We start from the raw sequence: 20,039 nt of genomic DNA, 5'->3' as shown, positions 1-20,039 counted from the left end.
AAATTCATTTTAAAGGGAGAATCTGAGGACCCCAGTTTAAACATTGAAAGTGATGCTGTTTCAGGGTGGGAGATAATACAATGTTAGCTGGGGACCCCAGATTCTCCCTTCAAGGTGGATTTAAAAGGAGAATCTGGGCTGCCCAGTTAGGGTTTGGGGGTGGAGTCCAGCATCACAACAGCTGCCGGGGGTGATGGTGTGTGTGTGTGTGCAAAACTCAGATTTTGCACCAGGCTCCATTTTCCCGAGCTACACCTCTGTCCGGAGGGGAGAGCAGAAGGGACTGCCGTCTGCCAGCTGGGAGCCCTGCTGGTGGGGGGCGGGGAAGGGGAGTCTGCCATCCCCGGCCTCGGAGAGCTGCTTTTATAAGCACTGAGGCTGGGGGCGTGGCTTGGGGAGGTGTGGCCACGCCCCCAGGGGCTGGTGGGGCGTGACCCCGCCCTTGAACCCACCCAATAAAAAATCTATAGCTATGTCACTGGGTGGGACCTGCAGCCTCTGTTTGGTAAAATGCCATAGAACCACACTCCAAAGCATCAATTTTCTCTAGAGGAACTGATCTCTGAAGTTTGGAGATGAGCTGTAATTCTGGGGCATCCCCAGGGCCCACCTGGAACCTGGCATCCCTAGTTTTTCTACTGTTGGGTGACCTTTGCTTTCCTTCTGCCTCTGTTCCTCAAAAAATACAGCAGCAACATCTGAATTAAACATCACTAATCTTTGCTGCTCTCTATGTGTCAGGCATGCTGTTCACTTCGTTCAATGTTTTGCTCATTTATAAGATCAAATATTTGTTGCACACTTCAACTACTTTTGAAGAAATCCTTTTTTATATTGAAAAACTAATCGGGGGCAGTAACTTCCTGATCAGCACAAAGATCAGGCCAACAGCAGTGCACTCCACTCCTTTAGCTAGAAACCCAAAGGACAGGTTTTCCTTGGGCTCAGTCAGGGAAAAAAGATTGAGCCATCTGTCCAAAATACAATGGATGTGCTTCCACAGTGGGCTTAGCTCACTACTAAAATTGTATAAAGAAGAACAAATCCGTATATTCTATTTAAGCCACATCACAGGCCGTTTCCGCACGGCAGCGGAAACGGCGAGGTCGGCGCATTGCGCGCCGACCCGAAGACGCTGGGACCGTCCGCATGGACGGTCCTGGAAGCAGCCGGGCAGCCGGCGCCGCGGAGCGCCGGCGCCCGGCCGACCCGGCTTGTCCCTGGGCCTCCGGCACGTCGCCGAGGCCTGGGGACACGCCCCCCTGGCCCTGCGCGCCTGCTCCAGCGGCGCAGGGCAGGGGGGCGTGTCCCCAGGCCTCGGCGACGCGCCGGAGGCCCAGGGACAAGGTAAGTGCCGGGTGGGGGAGGCGGCGTGAAGCCGCTGCCATTCGCTCGGCAGCGGCTTCACGGCGGCGTATCCCCAAAAAGAGCGCTTCCCAGCGCTCTGGGAATACGCCGGCTTCAGGCCAGGCGGGCGGCGCGAGGGCGGCACGGCTGCGCTGCACTTGCGCCCCCTGTGCGAATGGCGGCCTGGAGACGGCGTTTTTACCATCTCCAGGCCGTCATTTTATGCCCGTGCGGAAACGGCCATACATTCAAAGGGAAAGGGTGTGTTTTAATGGAATGTGTATCAAAATCTGGCTCTTCTGCAAAGATACAGCTGCCATAATTAGTGATACTCTGCTGCAATGAACAAGCTGTTACTACACTGTATGACAAGTTTGACATGTTTTACTATGGGTTGTATCCAACAAATAGCAAGTAGAGCTCTGTGTAAGGATCTGTTACTCCAGTCAATAAGTAAGCAGTGTCTCTGTTTAGTGGGTAACTGTAGCATGGCAGGACTGTGCTTTTATTTTAACGGAAGACCCATGAAGACCTGCAGCAGAGGGTTATGCTACTATTCTTCCTGAGCTCCTGTTTCCTCTCGCTTCTTGCCCTCAGTCTTCCCATAGCTCCTGGAGAGAAACCACTAAACAGAGCTACTGCTTGCCTGGCCTGCCTGCCCTTGTTCTGTTTCGGACACTGAAAGAAGCATACCGGTACTTCTGTCTCTGCCTATTATGTGTCACACTCCAGACTGACACTTCCTTCTCTGCAGCCCAAAACACATGGCAACGCAAGAACTGAGATGAAACGCCACCACCGTTTCAGACCAGTGTTCTTTATACATCAGAATAACCATTAAATAGGTTTGATAGTTAAGGCTTCTCAAAAGAACTTAGTCATTTTTTAAGAGCAAAGGGATACCTTGAAAAAGGTAAGCCTGACATGATTTCTGGCCAGTGTTACAAAGATTTAAGTTATTGGAATTTGTTTGGCCCACAGCCTTTATTTCACAAAGAGAAGGAACCACCTATACAAAATAATCAGCTTTTTCGAGTGAGGCTGTCACTGAAATTTTCTTGAATGAAGCCATAACAAATGTTAGCAATTTAAACAACAAAGGGTAGCTAACAACACACTGTGACAGCACACAGCTGGGAACACAGAGCAATCATTGTGAATTTCCGGTCAAGAGGGAAACATGCTGAGATCTTAAGAGTACCTTTCCATCGGAAGGTCATTCAGAAATGGTTTTCATGGCACTGTCTATCTGGTTCCTCTTGATTATTTTTCCTGTGCATAACATATAAAGCCAGTTCAAACGCTTCAGCTGATCTCATTTACTGGTACCTCTCTGATAGCTGGGGCTTAAGAAAAATCCACTGCATTCATGGCCTACACATGTGTGACTGCATTTGCTCATATTTTTATTTTGCTACACTTGTACCATTTGTCTCTTCCTTCAGTTCATGAATATGGTCTCTCCCTCACTTTTAAGATGCAAATTGTCTGCTCTTGGAATCAAAGACTCATCATTTTTATGTTTCATTGTAAAGTTCCATGTACTTGTTCCTGAATGAATCTTAATTTAAAAGCAATGTTTCGTGTTAGTTCATAACATGAAACAATATTCAGATCCTATTAATAATCACTGATTTTCTTTAAAATGAACCTTTCACAAACTTTCATCAAAAAATAGATCCTTGTGGTAGGTTATTAGCCAACAGTACAATGGTACGTAAAAACACAACCACTAATCAATAAGACATAATCCGCTTTCTCTTTTGAATAGCTTCAGTAATAAACAGCATTACTGAAAATGAACAGCAAACAGAAATTGGGTTGTGGTGCCCACAGTTTCTTGGGAGAACCAGTTCTTTGTGCCAAGCTAAATAGTCTGATGTGCTACTGTTCAGAACGCATAGTGAGGATTGCTTTCTTCTCATCTATATGTAGTACCACCTTCACTGCAAACAGCCAGAAGATCTAGTGCAAATTCAGACAACCTCATCTTCCCAGCATCAACACTATTTGGGCCTTTGATTGGGCTCTATTTGTGGGGTTCCTTCTGAAGTGATGTTTGACAGCAGAGCAGCTCCAACACGGGGATATGTCTGTGATGCCTGTGTCTGATTATTGCAAACACAGAACTCTGCTCTTTCTGTTTCCTCACCCAGTCCAAAACCAAATCCAGTTATTTTTAACTTTCACTTGTGATGACCATATATGTAAGAATCCTTACAATTCTACTGTGGTCTTAAAATACTGTTAATCTGGAGTGACTGAAATACACCTACCCTGACAATAGGACTGTGTTAAGGCTGACCCCCCAGAATACCCCAAGCCAGTGCAAGCAGACCCCACCAAGTTTAACAAGGTTTTCTTTACCAAGTAATGGATGCACAGGAGTGCAGCCTAACTACTTTTCCAGCAAGTCAAGGAACTGTATTGATCATTCAACCTGCAGACATTCCAGAACCGTTGTCCTGTTAGTTCCTCCCTGCAAAATCAAACAGAGGTCAGTGGCACCTCTAAGACTAACGTTTATTCCAGCACCTTTTTTTGAGTTAGAATTAAGTTCTTGCAACCTCAACCTTCTCTAACAACTGCAAGAATTGCAAGAGCAAGGGCTTAGGGGGGGAATACATTTTGTGAGTCTTTAAGATGCTGCTAAATGATGCAAAGCCAGAAGATCCTTAATTGGTCTTTTTCCTTTTCACGACGTCGAAGAAATCCAGTCAGCCCCTCTTCTCACAAGGAATGCGCCTTATAGGGACACCCCCCTCCTACAGGGTCATGTGCAGGTGTGTTAAATGGAGAACACCTCGCCGCCTTTACTCTTGCACAGCTTCTCCTTTAGCGGATAAACAAAAGGGTGGTCAGTCCCGTGGACCACACACCGAGAAAAAAAAACCCTACCCAAACCACTTCCAGCCACCGGAACTTCACAAGTCTCAGTAGTGAAAAAAAAAAACACAAAAACATGGAGCTACACGTGAGGCTTATACAACTTGAGCGACGTCCGGAGCGACCAATGGCGGCCTCCGGAGCGTTGTCCCTGACCATTCCATATGCAGAGGAGGTTTCCTATTGTCCAATCGACGCAGAAGAAAGGGATTTCCCTGAGACCGAATCACGTTTCGGAAGGTATGAAGTCCTGAGTTCATTGTGCTGAGAGGGTTTGAAAGGCAGGGGGCGCTCTGAAGGGGGCGGGGTGAGAGGAAGAGGTGGGCGGGGCGGGCTGCTTGCCGCCTCGAGGAAGTGCCGCGTTGCCTCCGCTCCCCTCCTCCCCCCGCCCCCTCTTCTCTTTCCCGCATCTGCCGGGCGGCAGCGGAATCTTTGCATAACACCCGGCGTCCGAACACCCGTGCAGTCCTACTGGCCTCTTTCCGTTGCCGCCGTCAGCACCGGCATTGGGTGCAACAGGGTGAGTGGACGGAGGGGGGGGCGGCTGCGGGAGGCGCCCTCTGGATGCAAACGGGTCAATGGAGGGGTGGGGGGGCTTTGTGGCTGGTGTGGGCGGGTGGACGAAGTAATCATGCCTGCGTGCGTGGTCGTAGGGATGGAAGGGCGCGCATCATCTCCCTAAGCACGTTTTAAAACGCGGTTGAATCATTTGTTCACTAGTCACCATCACCCTAGCTGCGATGGGTGCCGTACTGGTTCTTTTGGAGCCGCCTTGGGGTTCAGGGGGCTTCGGGGAATTACGTGCCCAGGTCCTGCTGCGAGCGAGCCGATCGCGCCCAGTTAGCTCTTCTTTTAAAGCAGCCTCTCTTTGTCACGACTTTCACCCCTTGCCGTTCTGTCGTGGTTATAAAACCATGAGCCTTGCGCGTATGTCTAACGAAGGGAGCTCTGACTCACGGAAGCTGACGCTGGAATACAGGGTATCAGTCTTTAAGGTGGCCCCCGAGTCTCCCGTGGTGTTTTGTAACCACTGAACAGAGGGAGCAGTTTCACTTTTGGGGACAGGATGATCGGCAAAATGTTTTATTTTGAATTTATTGTGAGTGCCTTTCCATAAAACGGATTAATACTTCGTAAAATAAATAGAAATAGATAAGGGTTAGGGTTAGCTCAGGCTAGTGGCCCAGCAGCAAGTTTCCATGATGACTGTTGAAGTGGCTGCCGTGACAGAATTGAGGAGTCCGTTCACCCAACAAAGAGGCGCCCCTTGGTTGGCCGTGGGGCATAGGTATCAAACTCGCGGCCCTCCAGATGTTATGGATTACAGTTCCCATCATCCCCTGCCAACAGGATGCTGGCAGGGGGTGATGGGAACTGTAGTCCCTAACATCTGGAGGGCTGCGAGTTTGACACCTGTTCCGTGGGAGATAAGAGTTTCCAGGAAGCTGTGCTTCTCTGGCCAGGCGTCTTGCTCTAATCCTTTGAGTCCGGCTTTAGGAGACCAATGAGAAGGATGGTTTGTTTACACTTTGTGCTGCACTTGCATTTTCAGAGATCGGAGGTGGGTAGCTGCTGCCAACTTTCCCATCTTTTCAGTTGTACATCTTATTCATTTTGACCCTCCCCCTGTGGTGTTAGAAGTGGAACAGCGTGGTGATATAATCAAGTGTTAGCCATGCGTTTGATAACAAGCATATGGGCGGATGGTTATACAATGGCATGTCCCAGCTGTAAATTGAAACATTAAGTTAGCCTCGATGTTTTATAAGATTATGTTATGAAACCCCCACTGTTGTCGCTTACTGTTCCTTCAGGGAGCTCTAGAGGGCATGGCGTTACTTTTGGAAATAGTATGTGGATTATATTTAGAATTCGCAAAAGGACGCTCAGTTAGACATCTTGTTGCATTTAACACTTCAGTATAAATTTTCATTGCAAATGTAACAAGGATATTAACATTCCTCGACTGTGGAATGGGGTACACATTGCCACCTCCAAGAGGGTTTTCCTGTGGCACAGAGAGCAAAGAACCCCCATACACGCTCCGGAAGGCCCTCTGTAGGGCTTACGGGATTTATGCCACCCAAGATGGTATAAGTCTGAGGTCTGGGGGGGGGGGGGGGGCTACACTCTTGGCCCTAAACCCCAGGTGGGAGCAAACGTTGACTCCGCCTCGAGAACGCCTCAACTCCCCCCTCCCCATGTTGGTGTTCAGTAGGGATACTGGAACAGACCTACTGCAGCTTGGACTTCCAGACAACTGCCGACATGTCTGCCTCCTCTGCTGACATAAGCGTCCCGGGGAATGTAAATACACTGGTGCAAGGCTGCCCCACTCCCCCAAACCCTTCCCCTATGGGACTATAACTCTGTGATCATCTGTATAAGATTGTTCTGGTTTAAAATGCCAGGAAGCTATAGACATAGGGGTATATTGTTCAATTAAGGATTTCATGTAATTCTAATTTTTATGGGTTATATAAATCACTTGAGAAACCTTATTTATAAGGTACAGAGGCCTTGGATAGGAAAATATTTTTCAGTAGCTTGGTATTTCCAGTCTAATGTTGTCCAGTCTAATGTTAAAATGTCAGACTGGGTTCAAAGCCTGACTTCCTTCATTGGTTGTAAGGATAAAACAAGGGCTGGTGTGCCTTCTCCTTGAAGGAAGGGCAGTCTTTTACAAGTACTAAATTTAAAATAAACAATATTGTGTTCAATTAACTTAGTCCTGAATGGAGGTGAATAGAATTGCAGCCCTGATTAGGAAACTTCTTGATATTGAATAGGTGGAAGTGAAATTAGTAGGTGCAACAAGTTGAGGCATACTTGAGAAGCTACTTACTGGTTTGTTTGTGTGTGTGTGCACACCCTTTGCCATGGTGATATTGCTTATGTGCCTGTGGCGTAAGCATTTATGTAACTTGTGGCCTGGAATTCCTTGGGGGTGGGTGGGGGTGGGGGGGGCAAACAGGAACCTCTATTCACTTCAAAAGGAACGATGAGCTTTGAGGGAATGATACACTTGTATAAATGTGTACTGAACATATTGAGGAAAGTAGCGAGTAACAAATATAAGGCTAGATTCAAAACTTTGCTAACTTGATATCTCTCTGATGTTTTGTTGGCTCTCCTATGCCCACCATTCCTGATGACTCTGTCTTGTATTGCAAGTGTAACATTTCATGCTGCTTTACAAATAACATCTCACCTTGATCTGCAGTGCTGCCAGATTCCCGGCTGCAGGAGCTTGTGTGCAGTTAGTTTTACCCTGTGTGTAAAGCACAATGTTGTTTCCATGTCATCTGCCCCTATTAACTGCTTTTTAATTGCACAATTTCCCACCCACCCACATAGGGTCAGTTGCATATTCCCATTTGGCAATGAATAGTAATGTATATAGAATGAGGGAAGGGAAAGCCTTGTGTAAATTCTCCTTCCAAAGAACACATGGACATCACTCTTGTGGTGTCGGATTGTATTCAGCTGAAGTGACTCTCAGATTACAAGGCATATGAAGGGAATCCGCGTACATGGGGGTGGCTTTTTCATTCTGGATAATCTCATCGGGGTTGAATATGACACTGATGAACATGGGTTATTTAGAGTAGACCAACTCTGTCTTGGAAAATTCCTGGAGATTTGGGAGTGAAGTTTACAGAAGTCAGGAAGGAGGGGGAGTTCAGCAGGCAGGTTAACCTGTATAATTCTCTCTGTAGTATAAAGCGTCCACTTTTTCCAATAGAACTGATCTTTGTAGCCTCGAAATCACTTGTTACACTAAGAGAGTTCCAGGCTGCACTAGGAGGTTGGAGGCCCTAGTCGTGATGGTACCTTCTCATAGTACTGGAGCTTATCTTTCTGTTTCACAGCAACCTCTGAATTGACAAACTATGGTCTTCTTGCCTTCCAAGCCAGAATTGGAAACCACAGTCTGATTTCCATTTCTAATTTTGCCATTATGAATAAACCATAGTTTCCTTGTTTGGACAAAGCATCAAATGGTAGTTGCTACAAAATGGAAGGTACGGGAGACAACTGGGGCATGCAGGGAAGGAAGCACACATGTCTGCAGATTGGATGGGATGCCAAAGCATATGAACACTGCTAATGTGTTTCTTTGAATCAATTTCATGAGTGCTTTGCAGAGGCGGAGCGAGAGGTATTGACACGTGTATAATCTCTTACTATTGTGCAATTCTTACAGTTTTGTCAACTGAACTCTGTGTGTGGCATAGTTTCCCTTTTTAATCACAAAATTGCAATATATCAAGACAGTTCTATCATGTTACGACCTCCTCCAAGGTAGCGGGGAGGGGAGAGGAACATTTTTGGCCTATGCTAGCGGATCTTCCTTCCCTGGGGCATGCAGAGGTGTGGATCCACCAGCAGCCATCTTCAACCCACCAAAAAGGCTTGATGCGGCAGCACACACCACACCAGTGCTCCTGTACCCCTGCTGTCTATGCTGTCATTGTGGGAGTCTGGCTGGGGGTAGAGCCAGCATTAATCGGCTTCTACCTCCACTTTGCCGCTGGAAACACCAGCACCTGACTCCTGAACTTATGGGAGCCCTGTGGAGGGCTTTCCGATGGCTGGCAGGGTTGTTGTTTTGCCTTTTTGGCTCCCCACACTGCCAGAAAGCCCTCCTGGGAACGGCAGGGCAGCGCAAACACGGTGCCACATCCAGGGGCCCGGATGTTTGGATGGGGCTTCCTGTTAAGCACTGGGAACATGATAGGGATGGAGAATACTAAAAGTATGAATTGCCTAATCTTTCTTACATTATTCGGAGGAGTGTTAGTCTTTATCTAAACTACTTATTTCATGGATACTCTTTGTTCTTTCTAACTCAAGGGGACCATAAATTTACACTACTCCATTCAGCATTTTTCTTCCTTGCAGTGTCCTCTCTCTCTGTCACACTACATTCTATCACAAATTTCTCTCTTTGCTAATCCACTCTCATTTTCTTTCTCCACCCCTAAGGCACACACTTCATCCCTATTAATCCTTGAGGGCTTTTTTTAAATCTATAAGCCTCCATATCCCCATCATTTGTCCACCCCATCCCCACTCATTTCCACTTTGCATCCCATATGCATTTTTCTACAGGAGCCCAGGTATTGCCACCTCTGTTGTTGAAATTCCTCCCCTTCTTTTCTGCTATTCTGGGCCCTGTTTCTGGTACTCCTTTTACTACTACTTCCTTGGCCAATTCAGGAATAACCACACAGAAGGCTTTTGCTCTTCCACATTTCAGCTCATTCCATGGCTAGTGGCTGGCATAAAATGCTAGCCTTGAATCGGCAGAGGATGACCAGTACGGATTCAGGAATTTAATAAATGTAATCCCCCTAAATGTAACAGGTCCATAAGCATAGGCTATTCGGATTCCCCGGATTATAGTGAATAATATGAATCTTTTGTGTGCAGACCTGATGTATATTAGTATATTCTGTTTGCTCATTACTAATTTACAAGAAGCTTTTTCTCCCCAAATTGTTAATTGTATGCATAGTAAATAGTTATGGTCACTTTCATTGACAAAAAGGTCTGTTTCTTGAAGAATTAGGATTCATAGCAACAGGTCAATTACTAAATTGTGGCACAGCATTTCATGATTTAGGTTTAATTTTAAACTATACAGACCTATTCGAAACTTCATTAATTATACAGATTGGGTATCATTGGTCTAAATATCTTTATAAATTATAGCAAGTGTATATTTGTTAGATGTAAACTGCAGCCTTTGTGTTAAAGAAAACCTTTATGTTCAGCAGCAGAGCAGCAAACAAGATAATAACCTCTTAAATATTGCAGATTTGATCTTATTGGCATGAACAGTCCAAAAGAAGCGATTCTCAAACTCCCTTGAGCAATTTGTTTGTTTCTAACAATATAGCATGTGATGTCTGTACTCTTGACACTAACAGCAATGTATTCTACAAAATGAATTTGTGGTCTTTGTACAAGAAGAAATTAAGCAACATGTATACCACATAGTTATTATATAATGTAGGATTATTTTGTAAACCACTTTGACCTCCAAACAGGCATAATTGGTTGTGTCTGTATTTGAGGGTCTTTTTAAAGTAGCTGGCTGTGGCTTGTATCGCGCTGCTCTGTAAATATTTTATTTAAAATGCATCAGTCGAAAGTTCAGTGCTTGTCGGCAACACTGAATAGAATATTGATGCGACTTGGCTTCTGTTCAGAGGACTTGTAGTTTAAGCAAAATGATCAGACAGAAGTAGATCAAGCCTTGGTAACTGCATAGGAAGACTGAAATGGATAACTAAGAAGATTCAACCCTCCAAAATGAGTCTCTGACAGATCATAAATTATGTAGGTATTTTAAGAAGACCTTTAAAGGTGGAAAAGAGTAAACTCTAGTTCTGAGCCTGTCAAGAAAAAAAGCAAATAGAGGGATAAGAGAAAGAAGAAATTGAGAGGTCATAGTAGATATGTTTGAGTAATGTTCAACCAAGAAAATAGACTGAGAACATACAAAGGTAGGTTTAAAGCAGTTATGGTCCTTCAACGTATGGACAAAACAAATGCAGCTCAACCATTTATAGTGCTCTGCTGGGAAACTTGCTTGTAATAATATCTCAGTGCAAGTTTCTAAATGAAGCAGTAGTTGAGGCCCACCTGGACCATGTGTTTGGAGGTTTTTTCACATGACGTGTTAAAGTAGCATAGTGTACTATTCGCATGAATTATTGTTCTTATTTTCTGCAGTGTACAGCTTGGCTTTGGCTTGGCCTCATAACTTCACAAATTTTAAATAGTCCTTTTCCTATGATGTATGTTTGGAAAAATGATGGGCTTGTTTGCACTGATGCTTTTATCACATCGACATTGACTAGAAAAACAGGGTAGAGTATAAATATCTAAATAAATACTGTTAGATTAAAAAGTAAGAGCTAATCAGTATTCCACAATCAAACTAGAGTTGTCAGTCTTGTGGTCTCTGAGGCCAAATCCCCACTGCTGATTAATCCCGGGATACTCACCCGAAATATCCAGGTTTCGCGAAGAACTCCGAACTGCCGAACACAGATTCATTGTGGTTCAGGCGCTTCCCCCCTCCCCTCCTCCCGTGTTTTTCCTGAATGTGCTTGAATGTGAACCTTTTAGAAAAACATGTCGCCAATCCAGATCAGTGGGGAGGTTTGGGGGTCTAATGTGGTTTCAAGTTTCCCACTGTAGAGAGTGTCGCAAATGCCTTCCAGCCAATCAGAGCGCAGCAAATGCCTTCCAGCCAATCAGAGCGCAGGGAACATTACTTGCTTAAACGTGTGCACGAAAGAACCGTACTTGCTTCAATGTTAGCACAGTTTTTTTGCACAAAAAAAAGTTCCCGCCCCAACACGGCATGACAGAAATCAGGGCGAGGAAGGAAAAGCCACTGGACAGATCACACTTTGGATCACGCAGTAGTAGGGGTTGCTGCACTGTTTGAAAGTGTTATTGAGATGGAGGTCCTCATCACACACACGCCATGGTGGGAAGGGTGAAACCTCAATGAAAAGGTGCCGTTTCTTTTGAAACCTGGTTGTATCTATATTCATTTTTCAGTGGAGATTCGGCCTGAGTCCACTTCTTCAGTTAATAGGAGTACCAAGCTGCATGGCATGAAATGCACATTGATTGGAGTTCATGCAGTACTCGCTCCAGGGCTTGGACATGTGCCTCCAAATTAAGACTTAAGGGCCTATTTTTAGTGGTTCAGAGCAAGTGCATTCTAATCTGGAGAAACCGGGTTTGATCCCCCGCTCTGCCACTTAAGTTGTGGAGGCTTATCTGGGGAATTCAGATTAGTCTGTGCACTCACACACACACACACTAGCTGGGTGACCTTGGGCTAGTCACAGCTTTTCGGAGCTCTCTCGGCCCCACCTACCTCACAGGGTATATGTTGTGAGGGGGAACGGCAAGGAGATTGTAAGCCCCTTTGAGTCTCCTATAGGAGAGAAAGGGGGGATATAAATCCAAACTCTTCTACTCTTCTTTACTGAAGGATGATTCCTTTAGAAGTACTGTATATACTGGCGTATAAGACTACTTTTGAACCCTGGGAAATCATCTGTAAAGTCTGGGGTCGTCTTATACACCAGGTACTGAGTGGGTGGTACTGAGCAGGTGGTACTCTATATTTTAACTGGAAAAGTGGGGGGGTCGTCTTATACCCCCAGTCGTCTTATACGCCGGTATATACGGTATGTGGGGAAGTATGTGGATAATCTATTAGTGTTTCTTGGTTTCTCTCTCGTGGTTAAGGAAATGAGGTATTCTTAAGTCATAAGATTGTTTGGGAAAAGGGTTATTGGACTTGAGTGTGCCAGCGGACTGGCCCATGTAGGGAGTGTATGCTGACCGCCCTGCCCCCCATCTCAGTCTTCATACAACCCCTGGCCATGGCCGTGCTGTCATGTTAAACTCACTGAATGCCCTGTCTACTACAAAGCTCAGGGGTCCTTCACCAAAATTCTGTATTCTGACTGCTACTGCTGCTGTGCATCTGGAGTAATAGAGACCATAGATGACCTCATCTTATTATGTGATCAGTACATGCCATTCAGAGATCTTTGGATCACATCTATTCTGAGTATGCATCAGCTGCCTGTCAGATTGCACATAATGGTTTATTTGTTTTTGCTGGGAGACACTATTCAGAAATAATGTCAGATTTCTAGCACTTGTGATTTATTGTTATAAAGATGGGTTTTAACTTGCCATGTTGTATTTTAATGTTTGCCTTTTTGTATTTCATATTCATTTTTTTATTTTGCTCAAGATCTTTGGTCAGAGGAGCTGAATAATAAAAAAAAGAGGGTTGTGGGAATTATCCTTGTTATAAAAAAATGTTTCACAGGACATTTTTAGAAGTGTGTGGGGAAACATGTGGGGGAAAATTCTCCAATTTCCCCCCTGTTTACCAGTAAAAAATTGAAATAAAGTTCCTTGGAAGAAACACTGTTTTTCTAATTTTTCTGTTTTTTTCCAGGTGTTCATGTCTCTAGCAGCCTCTCTCACTTGTGACTTCAGACTGTATTAAAATAATGAAATAGTGGAATTACTTCTGCAGCCAACTGAAGGCTATCGAGCTGGTTCATGTACTTTGTTTCAACATGATTATTGCCTTTATAATCATGTTTAGTTCGAAGTGTTGGACTGCTTTTTAAAAGAAGCTTCTCTTCTTAAAGGACAAGAGTTTACCTTTAAAAAAAAACCCTCTTGTTCTAGGTTTTTGAATTATCGTTTGCAGTTGTTGAGCCTGAAATAATGTAAACATGTGGCTTGGAAAATATTGAAGCTAAACTCCCAATTATGCTAAATACAGGAACTCTGTATCACTGAGAAGCTGAAGTGTGGGCTCCAGATTGAAATATATGAAAACCAAAGCATTGTTCAGCAGTCCTTGGCTTTTAAACAGTTGGCCAAAATGAGTAATTATTTGGAAATGGCAAATGGTAAAATGCCTTCAGAAAACATGGATGTTCAGCTGAAGAATGAGCAAGATCTGGATGCTATTCAGGAAGATATTGAGATGAGCAGTGGCTCAAATGGAAGTGAAGACAGCTCCAGTGGGCACAAGTCACGTGTTAATGAAATGGATGAAAATGGGAAAGAAACAGCTATGATTGTAGAATCCTTGGACAGTTGTAAAAGGTACTACATAATTCTGAGTCTAAACCGTCTCTCTGATCCTTGAAATGTACATATTAGGACATTTTGTGCCTTTGATTAGTGTAGCTGTAGAATCATTTGTCATGAGGCATGTTTGTCCAGCTTTGCTGCTCGTCATTTGAATTACCAGGTTACAGCTTGTTAGTTTGTGAAGATAAGGTGGAGTATAAATATTGTATATAAATATGTTTAAGTGTATATCATGTTACCAGTATAGTTGGTTCTGTGGTGGCAGAACATCTTTTAGAGTAGTATAAAGATTAGTCATTCTCAGTTCCTCATCACTTTGTTTCATTTCCCTAGCCAGACAACCCATAGTAAACTAGGTCAATTGCTAGAAGGCATTATTGTCACAGTTAAAACCCTTAAATATAGCATTAAAACAAAGAACAAATGTATGTGGCTGCAGTGGAGAAGCAAACTCAGTCATTATATTCCATAGCAAGACGAGTTTCAAAATCTTTATAAACTTGCTTCATGTTCTCCCAAAAGCTTGATTTCTCTCTGGGGATCAGTGTTTTTGTTCTTATTTGCTGTAAATTCTCAGACTGAAGACTGGGGTTGTCCACATAGTGGATTATTAGATTTTATTTTGTCTATCAAAACTGTAGTATTTTTTAAATGTCATATTTGTAAATACACTTATTGAGATAACTGTACTATACTGAGGCTTTTCTTTTAAAGACCTGTGTTGAGACCATTGAGTTGAAGAATGAAGTGTCAGATCATGCATTTCTCTGTGCTGGGCTTAGTGCACATATATTGCTGTGGATATCATAACTGGCTTAGAGACTGGCCTGAGAAGTTGCATGCTTCACTCTGCCAGATCCTCTTGTTCCTGAGAGCTGGTCTTAACCAGGTTTCAGATCATGATGAACCCCTTTACTTAGCAATAACTGTAGCTGAGCTTTGTACCAATGTAAGCTTCAGCCGTGTGTGAGACTGGTAATAGGGAATTTGCACCAGAAAGAGCAGGGCCTAAATACTGGGAGTGCACAAGTCTATGATCCCTTAATTGTGGGTTAAGATAAGAGAAGTGCAAGCCCTTTGAATTTTGCCATTCACTTGTGTCATACCTTTACTGGATGTCAGAACGGAAATTATCACTACAAGCTCACTACAGCTATATTATAAAAATGCAAATGGTTCATTGTATTTATAATATGTCCTACCAGTGTTATTGTTTCTCTTTGATTTGTTAAGATTCTGCCATCCAGTGAAATTCATAGATTAATTTAACTTTAGCTGGAATTTCCGAACAGTATTAATTGTGGTGTTTCAGATGATGAGCTGAACTGACTGGAAACCTTCCTGTTACTCCATATTAATGTCAGTAAGATTAGACTAAATTAATTCTTCATTGGATTGTGCCATTGGATGCCTAGTGATGGCACATTCACATTTTCCATGCTGTTACAGTTGCAGAATAAATAAAGAACTGACAAACCATATTTTTCAGATAATTAGTAATATATAAGCCCCTCGGGGGAGGGCGGTTTATAAATACAATAATAATAATAATAATAATAATAATAATAATAATAATAATAATAATAATAATAATAATAATAATATTTTTTACAAATCTTGACTGTCTTAAGTAGCATCCTGAAAATTATCTCTATACTGTTAGTTAAGTAATTAAAATGTGAGTTTTACTTAGTTTTTACTTAGTTTTTATTTGCTTTATTAAAACAGAATATTAAAACAGAGGGGTTTTTGTATTTGTCTTGTCTAGTAGTGAATCATCTTCTAAAACCAAAACCCAGAAGGAACTGATAAAAACACTGCAAGAACTGAAAGGCCATCTTCCTCCAGATAAAAGGATCAAAGACAAATCTAGTATCCTGGCAACTCTGAAGTATGCACTTAGGAGTATTAAACAAGTTAAAGGTAAACACACTTGATTTTCATTAGTACCAGCTAAAATTGAATTGTTGAACTACCAAAAGAAGATATTAATAACAGGTGTCTGTTACTGTCCTGATGTGTTTCCTAGCAATTTTGAAAAATACTGAACTGAAATGCAGTTCCTTAATTTTTTTTTTCATAATTTGGTATAAACATACATTTTAAACAGTTTAAAAGGCATTGCAGAACGACACAAAATGGACTGGCCCGTGTGTGTGTGTAAATGGTGCCTGCTGGTCACCACCCACCTAGGTAAGCTAGCAAGGCAAGCATGAAGAATCTTGAAGGTACCTCTCCTATCTGCTTAATAGGCTGTGGTAACCAAAGGAGAGGGATAGCTGGCCCTTCTCAGCATCTTTTTAAAAGACTGGGAATCCTAATAGCATTCATGTGCTTGTTGCGGACTCACCAAAAGAAGCCTTGTTTAAAAATTTAAAACGAATGTCAGTAGGGCAGTATTTCAAAGCCTCTATTGCTTTGTTAAAGTACTGTATACACTCGAGTATAAGCCGACCCAAATATAAGCCGAAGCACCTAATTTTACCACAAAAAACTGGAAAACGTATTGACTCAAGAAGAAGAAGAAGAAGAAGAAGAAGAAGAAGAAGAAGAAGAAGAGGAGGAGGAGGAGTTTGGATTTCTATCCCCCCTTTCTCTCCTGCAGGAGACTCAAAGGGGCTGACAATCTCCTTGCCCTTCCCCCCTCACAACAAACACCCTGTGAGGTGGGTGGGGCTGAGAGAGCTCCGAGAAGCTGTGACTAGCCCAAGGTCACCCAGCTGGCGTGTGTGAGAGTGCACAGGCTAATCTGAATTCCCCAGATAAGCCTCCACAGCTCAGGCAGCAGAGCTGGGAATCAAACCCGGTTCCTCCAGATTAGATACACAAGCTCTTAACCTCCTACACCACTGCTGCTCCTTTGAACTTGACTCCTTTGAACTTAACTCAGTAATAAGCCTTTGAACTTGACTCAGTAACAGCTAAAAACAGAAGATTTGGGAGCAAGATGAGATAGAGTTGCTTAACAGAGTTTGCATTAGGGATGAGCAGCTTTCCAGCACTCTAGGAACACAAGTGAACCACTGTTTTCCTCAAAATGTAGAATAGTTCTGGGATTCATAGCCATGCCAGCCTAAACTTTGCTCCAAATGAAGTCTTTGTCTTCAGCAACATCAGTATTTGGCAGTAAACTACTGTATGAAGAATTGTATTCATCTAGAATGCAACGCACCAATAACCCTTAGGAGAGAAATGCCTCGGTTTCTTTTAACACACACATACAACCTAATTGTAATGCTATGCAGGCTGTCCTTACAGCTTATTTTTACGGCTCTCTGGTGAGTTAGAAAAAAAGCAACAACATGCTTACCGGATCCCCACAGCAGCTCCAGCTTCGGCCGCCATCTTGGAATTACCGTATATACTAGAGTATAAGCCGAGGGGGGCTTTTTCAGCATAAAAAATGTGCTGAAAAGGTCGGGTTATACTTGAATATATATGGTAATTGGGATAATGTTCAAACATTTCAATTTGTCATAAGTGTAGGAAGTCATATTACGGTTATAGGTTAGAGTTTTATGAGCATTCCTATGTTCCTTTGGGAAGTGGGTATGACTATCCCATGAAGGAGGGTTAGATGTTAGCCAATCATCATTAAACATTAGAATCACTTTGAAGTTCCCTGTATCTGCTTGCCAAGAATGTCTAACCTTTTGGAGTTGAGAAAATAAAACCAGCTTGTTAAGCTGAAGAAGACAATTGTACAGTTTGTGTCTTGGTTAGTTGGAGGGTATAATTAAATTTGAGTTCTTTTTCTACTGTAACCAGAACTCTGTTTTTTACTGGACATCAGTGTAAACACTATTTTAAACATGTGCATTGTTTACATCCCTTATACAGCTAATGAAGAATATTACCAGATGATGATGGTTAATGAGGCCCATCCTTGTGGTCTTGATATATTATCCTACACAGTGGAAGAGGTTGATAATATTACTACAGAATACATCATGAAGAATGCAGTGAGTAATCTCATATCTTTTTAAGGCTAAATTGAGAGTTTGGGCAGTTAGGAGGGGATAATTTGTAGTCTTGTTTCCTAAACCTATTAATGGGAATATCCATGCTAAGGGACAGAGGGAACTAATTCAGGGGTCACCCCTGGCAGTGTAGTAAGGATTTTTTTAAAAAAAATGTAGGCCTAATGACGGACCTGAATAGCCCAGGCTAGGCTAATCTTATCAGACCTCAGAAGCAGGGTCAACCCTAGTTAGTATTTGGATGGGAGACAACCCAGGAAGTCTGGGGTTGCTATGCAGAGGCAAGGGTTGGCAAACCATCTTTGAACTTTTCTTGCCTTGAAAATACTATGGGGTTGCCAGGTGTCAACTTAGCTAAAAATCCCCCATAGGGGAAGTGAAGATGTGCATCTCTGAGCCTAGGCCTGCCAGCGTAAGGGGGCTAAATGGGCAGTGGAAGCCAACTAAAGTCAGCTCCACTCCTGGGAATGCCCCCACCACACTGGCACAGAAGCGCCAATGGAGAGCTGGGCACCACAGCCTGGCATACAAGGGTCATTCAGCAGCTGGGGGCTGGCTGATTTACTCCTCCACTGGGATAAGTGCCCCAGGCTAAGTCCATGCCACCTCCAGAGGGTAATCCCCCCCCCCCCCCGAATTGCGCTGTAAACCACTTAGGATGTAAATAGAGCTCCTGATCCCTTAACTATAGTTAAGGGGTCAGGTGGAGGGAATATCTGTGCCCTCTTACAAGTTTCTAATTCATCCAGCTCCTTTTGACCTGTGCTTTCTGTCAACTTGAACCATAGTTGTGATTGGCTTCAAATCCTGGTTAAAGTAAACACTGTTCAATATTAAACAATTTTTGTTCTGTTTTACTATATTGAGCAGCCTAAACCTTTGTCTCCCCCTCTCTTCCCCCATGAGTTTGTCAGCCCTAAGATAAGACTCCAAGTTTCCTCTGAGTAACTAGAAAGCCTGAATTTTGCAGGCTGAAGTACAAGGCTGATCTGCAAGATGGAGCAGAATGTACTTATTTGCTGTAGTTTCCTTCTGGCCCCTCAATCCTAAACTTTATTCTTGCTACAATATGTTGGCAGTTGCCAGTGGCTATTATACAAAAATCATGCTTACCTTGTCTCTTTATTCCTGTGTGTTTGTAGCATAGAATAAATATGTGCCAGTAAGATTTTCCCTTACTGTTTTTTTTTAACTTATGTATTGGGCTCTTGTTTGTATATGCTAGGATATGTTTGCGGTTGCTGTTTCTTTGGCTACTGGAAATATTCTATACATATCAGATCAAGCTGCCTCCATCCTTCGCTGTAAGAAAGACCTCTTTAAAAATGCCAAATTTGTGGAATTTCTGGCACCTCAGGATGTCAGCATCTTCTACAGTTCTACCACTCCCTACAGATTGCCATCCTGGAATATTTGCAGTGGAGTTGGTAAGTCTGAACAAAAGAAACAATTGCTGCAATTGGATGTAACTGCTGTCATCAACAAATGCGAAAGAATATTGCCTGCTAAACAGATTTATCCGTATGGTACTGTGTATCTTTTGTCCTTCTGCTGCACACTGTGCCTAACTGTTGCAAAATTTATGGGTTGAAACCATGAGACTTGGTTTAAACCACAGCCTTGGTTTAAAGACTTAGGTCTTTATGGCTTGTGCCCTTCGAAGGAAAATGAACTGGAAGAAGAGAGCTTCTGTCTCATGTCCTGGGAATATCTAATACCCCTTGGGGAGTCTTTCCCCTCTAGAGTCATTCACCATCTTCCTTACCCAAGAGGGAGAAAATACTGTCTAGCCTCTCAACTCTCACAGTCTCTGAGTGTTTAGTTGTGACATTCTAGCAAGGGGATATACTCTTTCTTCTACCACCTAGAGCCATTTATGTAAGTGTTGGAGTGTTTTGTTCTTGGAAGAGAGATGACTCATCTTTTCTTGTTCTTCCCTTTACCAGCTACAAGCTTGCAGCCTGTCGCAGCTCACAGACAAAGTGCAGTGCCATAGTTGAGTTTTTGGGGTTAATGGAGGACATTTCTCCACACAATCATGTGTTGGTTCACTTAAAAATAAGTACTGCTGCCAGGGACGCAGGTATAGATTTTTTAGGGGGGGGTTCGGGGGTGGGGCCACACCCCCACCCGCCCCTAGGGCATGGCCACGCCTCCCCA

General features: G+C 43.3%; 1 protein-coding gene across 1 annotated transcript in view; it reads left to right on the top strand.

Annotated features, from left to right (window-relative positions):
• The first annotated feature begins 4,550 nt into the window (after positions 1-4,550).
• Positions 4,551-20,039, top strand: part of LOC125437724 (period circadian protein homolog 2-like) — a 42,392-nt gene continuing 26,903 nt past the window's right edge. The window contains 5 exon segments of the mRNA XM_048505596.1: positions 4,551-4,753; positions 13,247-13,911; positions 15,668-15,822; positions 17,740-17,861; positions 19,105-19,306. Coding sequence (XP_048361553.1) covers positions 13,685-13,911; positions 15,668-15,822; positions 17,740-17,861; positions 19,105-19,306 — 706 coding nt within the window. The 5' untranslated portion in view covers positions 4,551-4,753; positions 13,247-13,684.

This window comes from Sphaerodactylus townsendi, linkage group LG08 (assembly GCF_021028975.2).
Source record: "Sphaerodactylus townsendi isolate TG3544 linkage group LG08, MPM_Stown_v2.3, whole genome shotgun sequence".
Lineage (NCBI taxonomy): Eukaryota > Metazoa > Chordata > Lepidosauria > Squamata > Sphaerodactylidae > Sphaerodactylus > Sphaerodactylus townsendi.
Note: the sequence above shows the minus strand (reverse complement) of the source record. Positions and strands in the feature narration are given on the sequence as shown.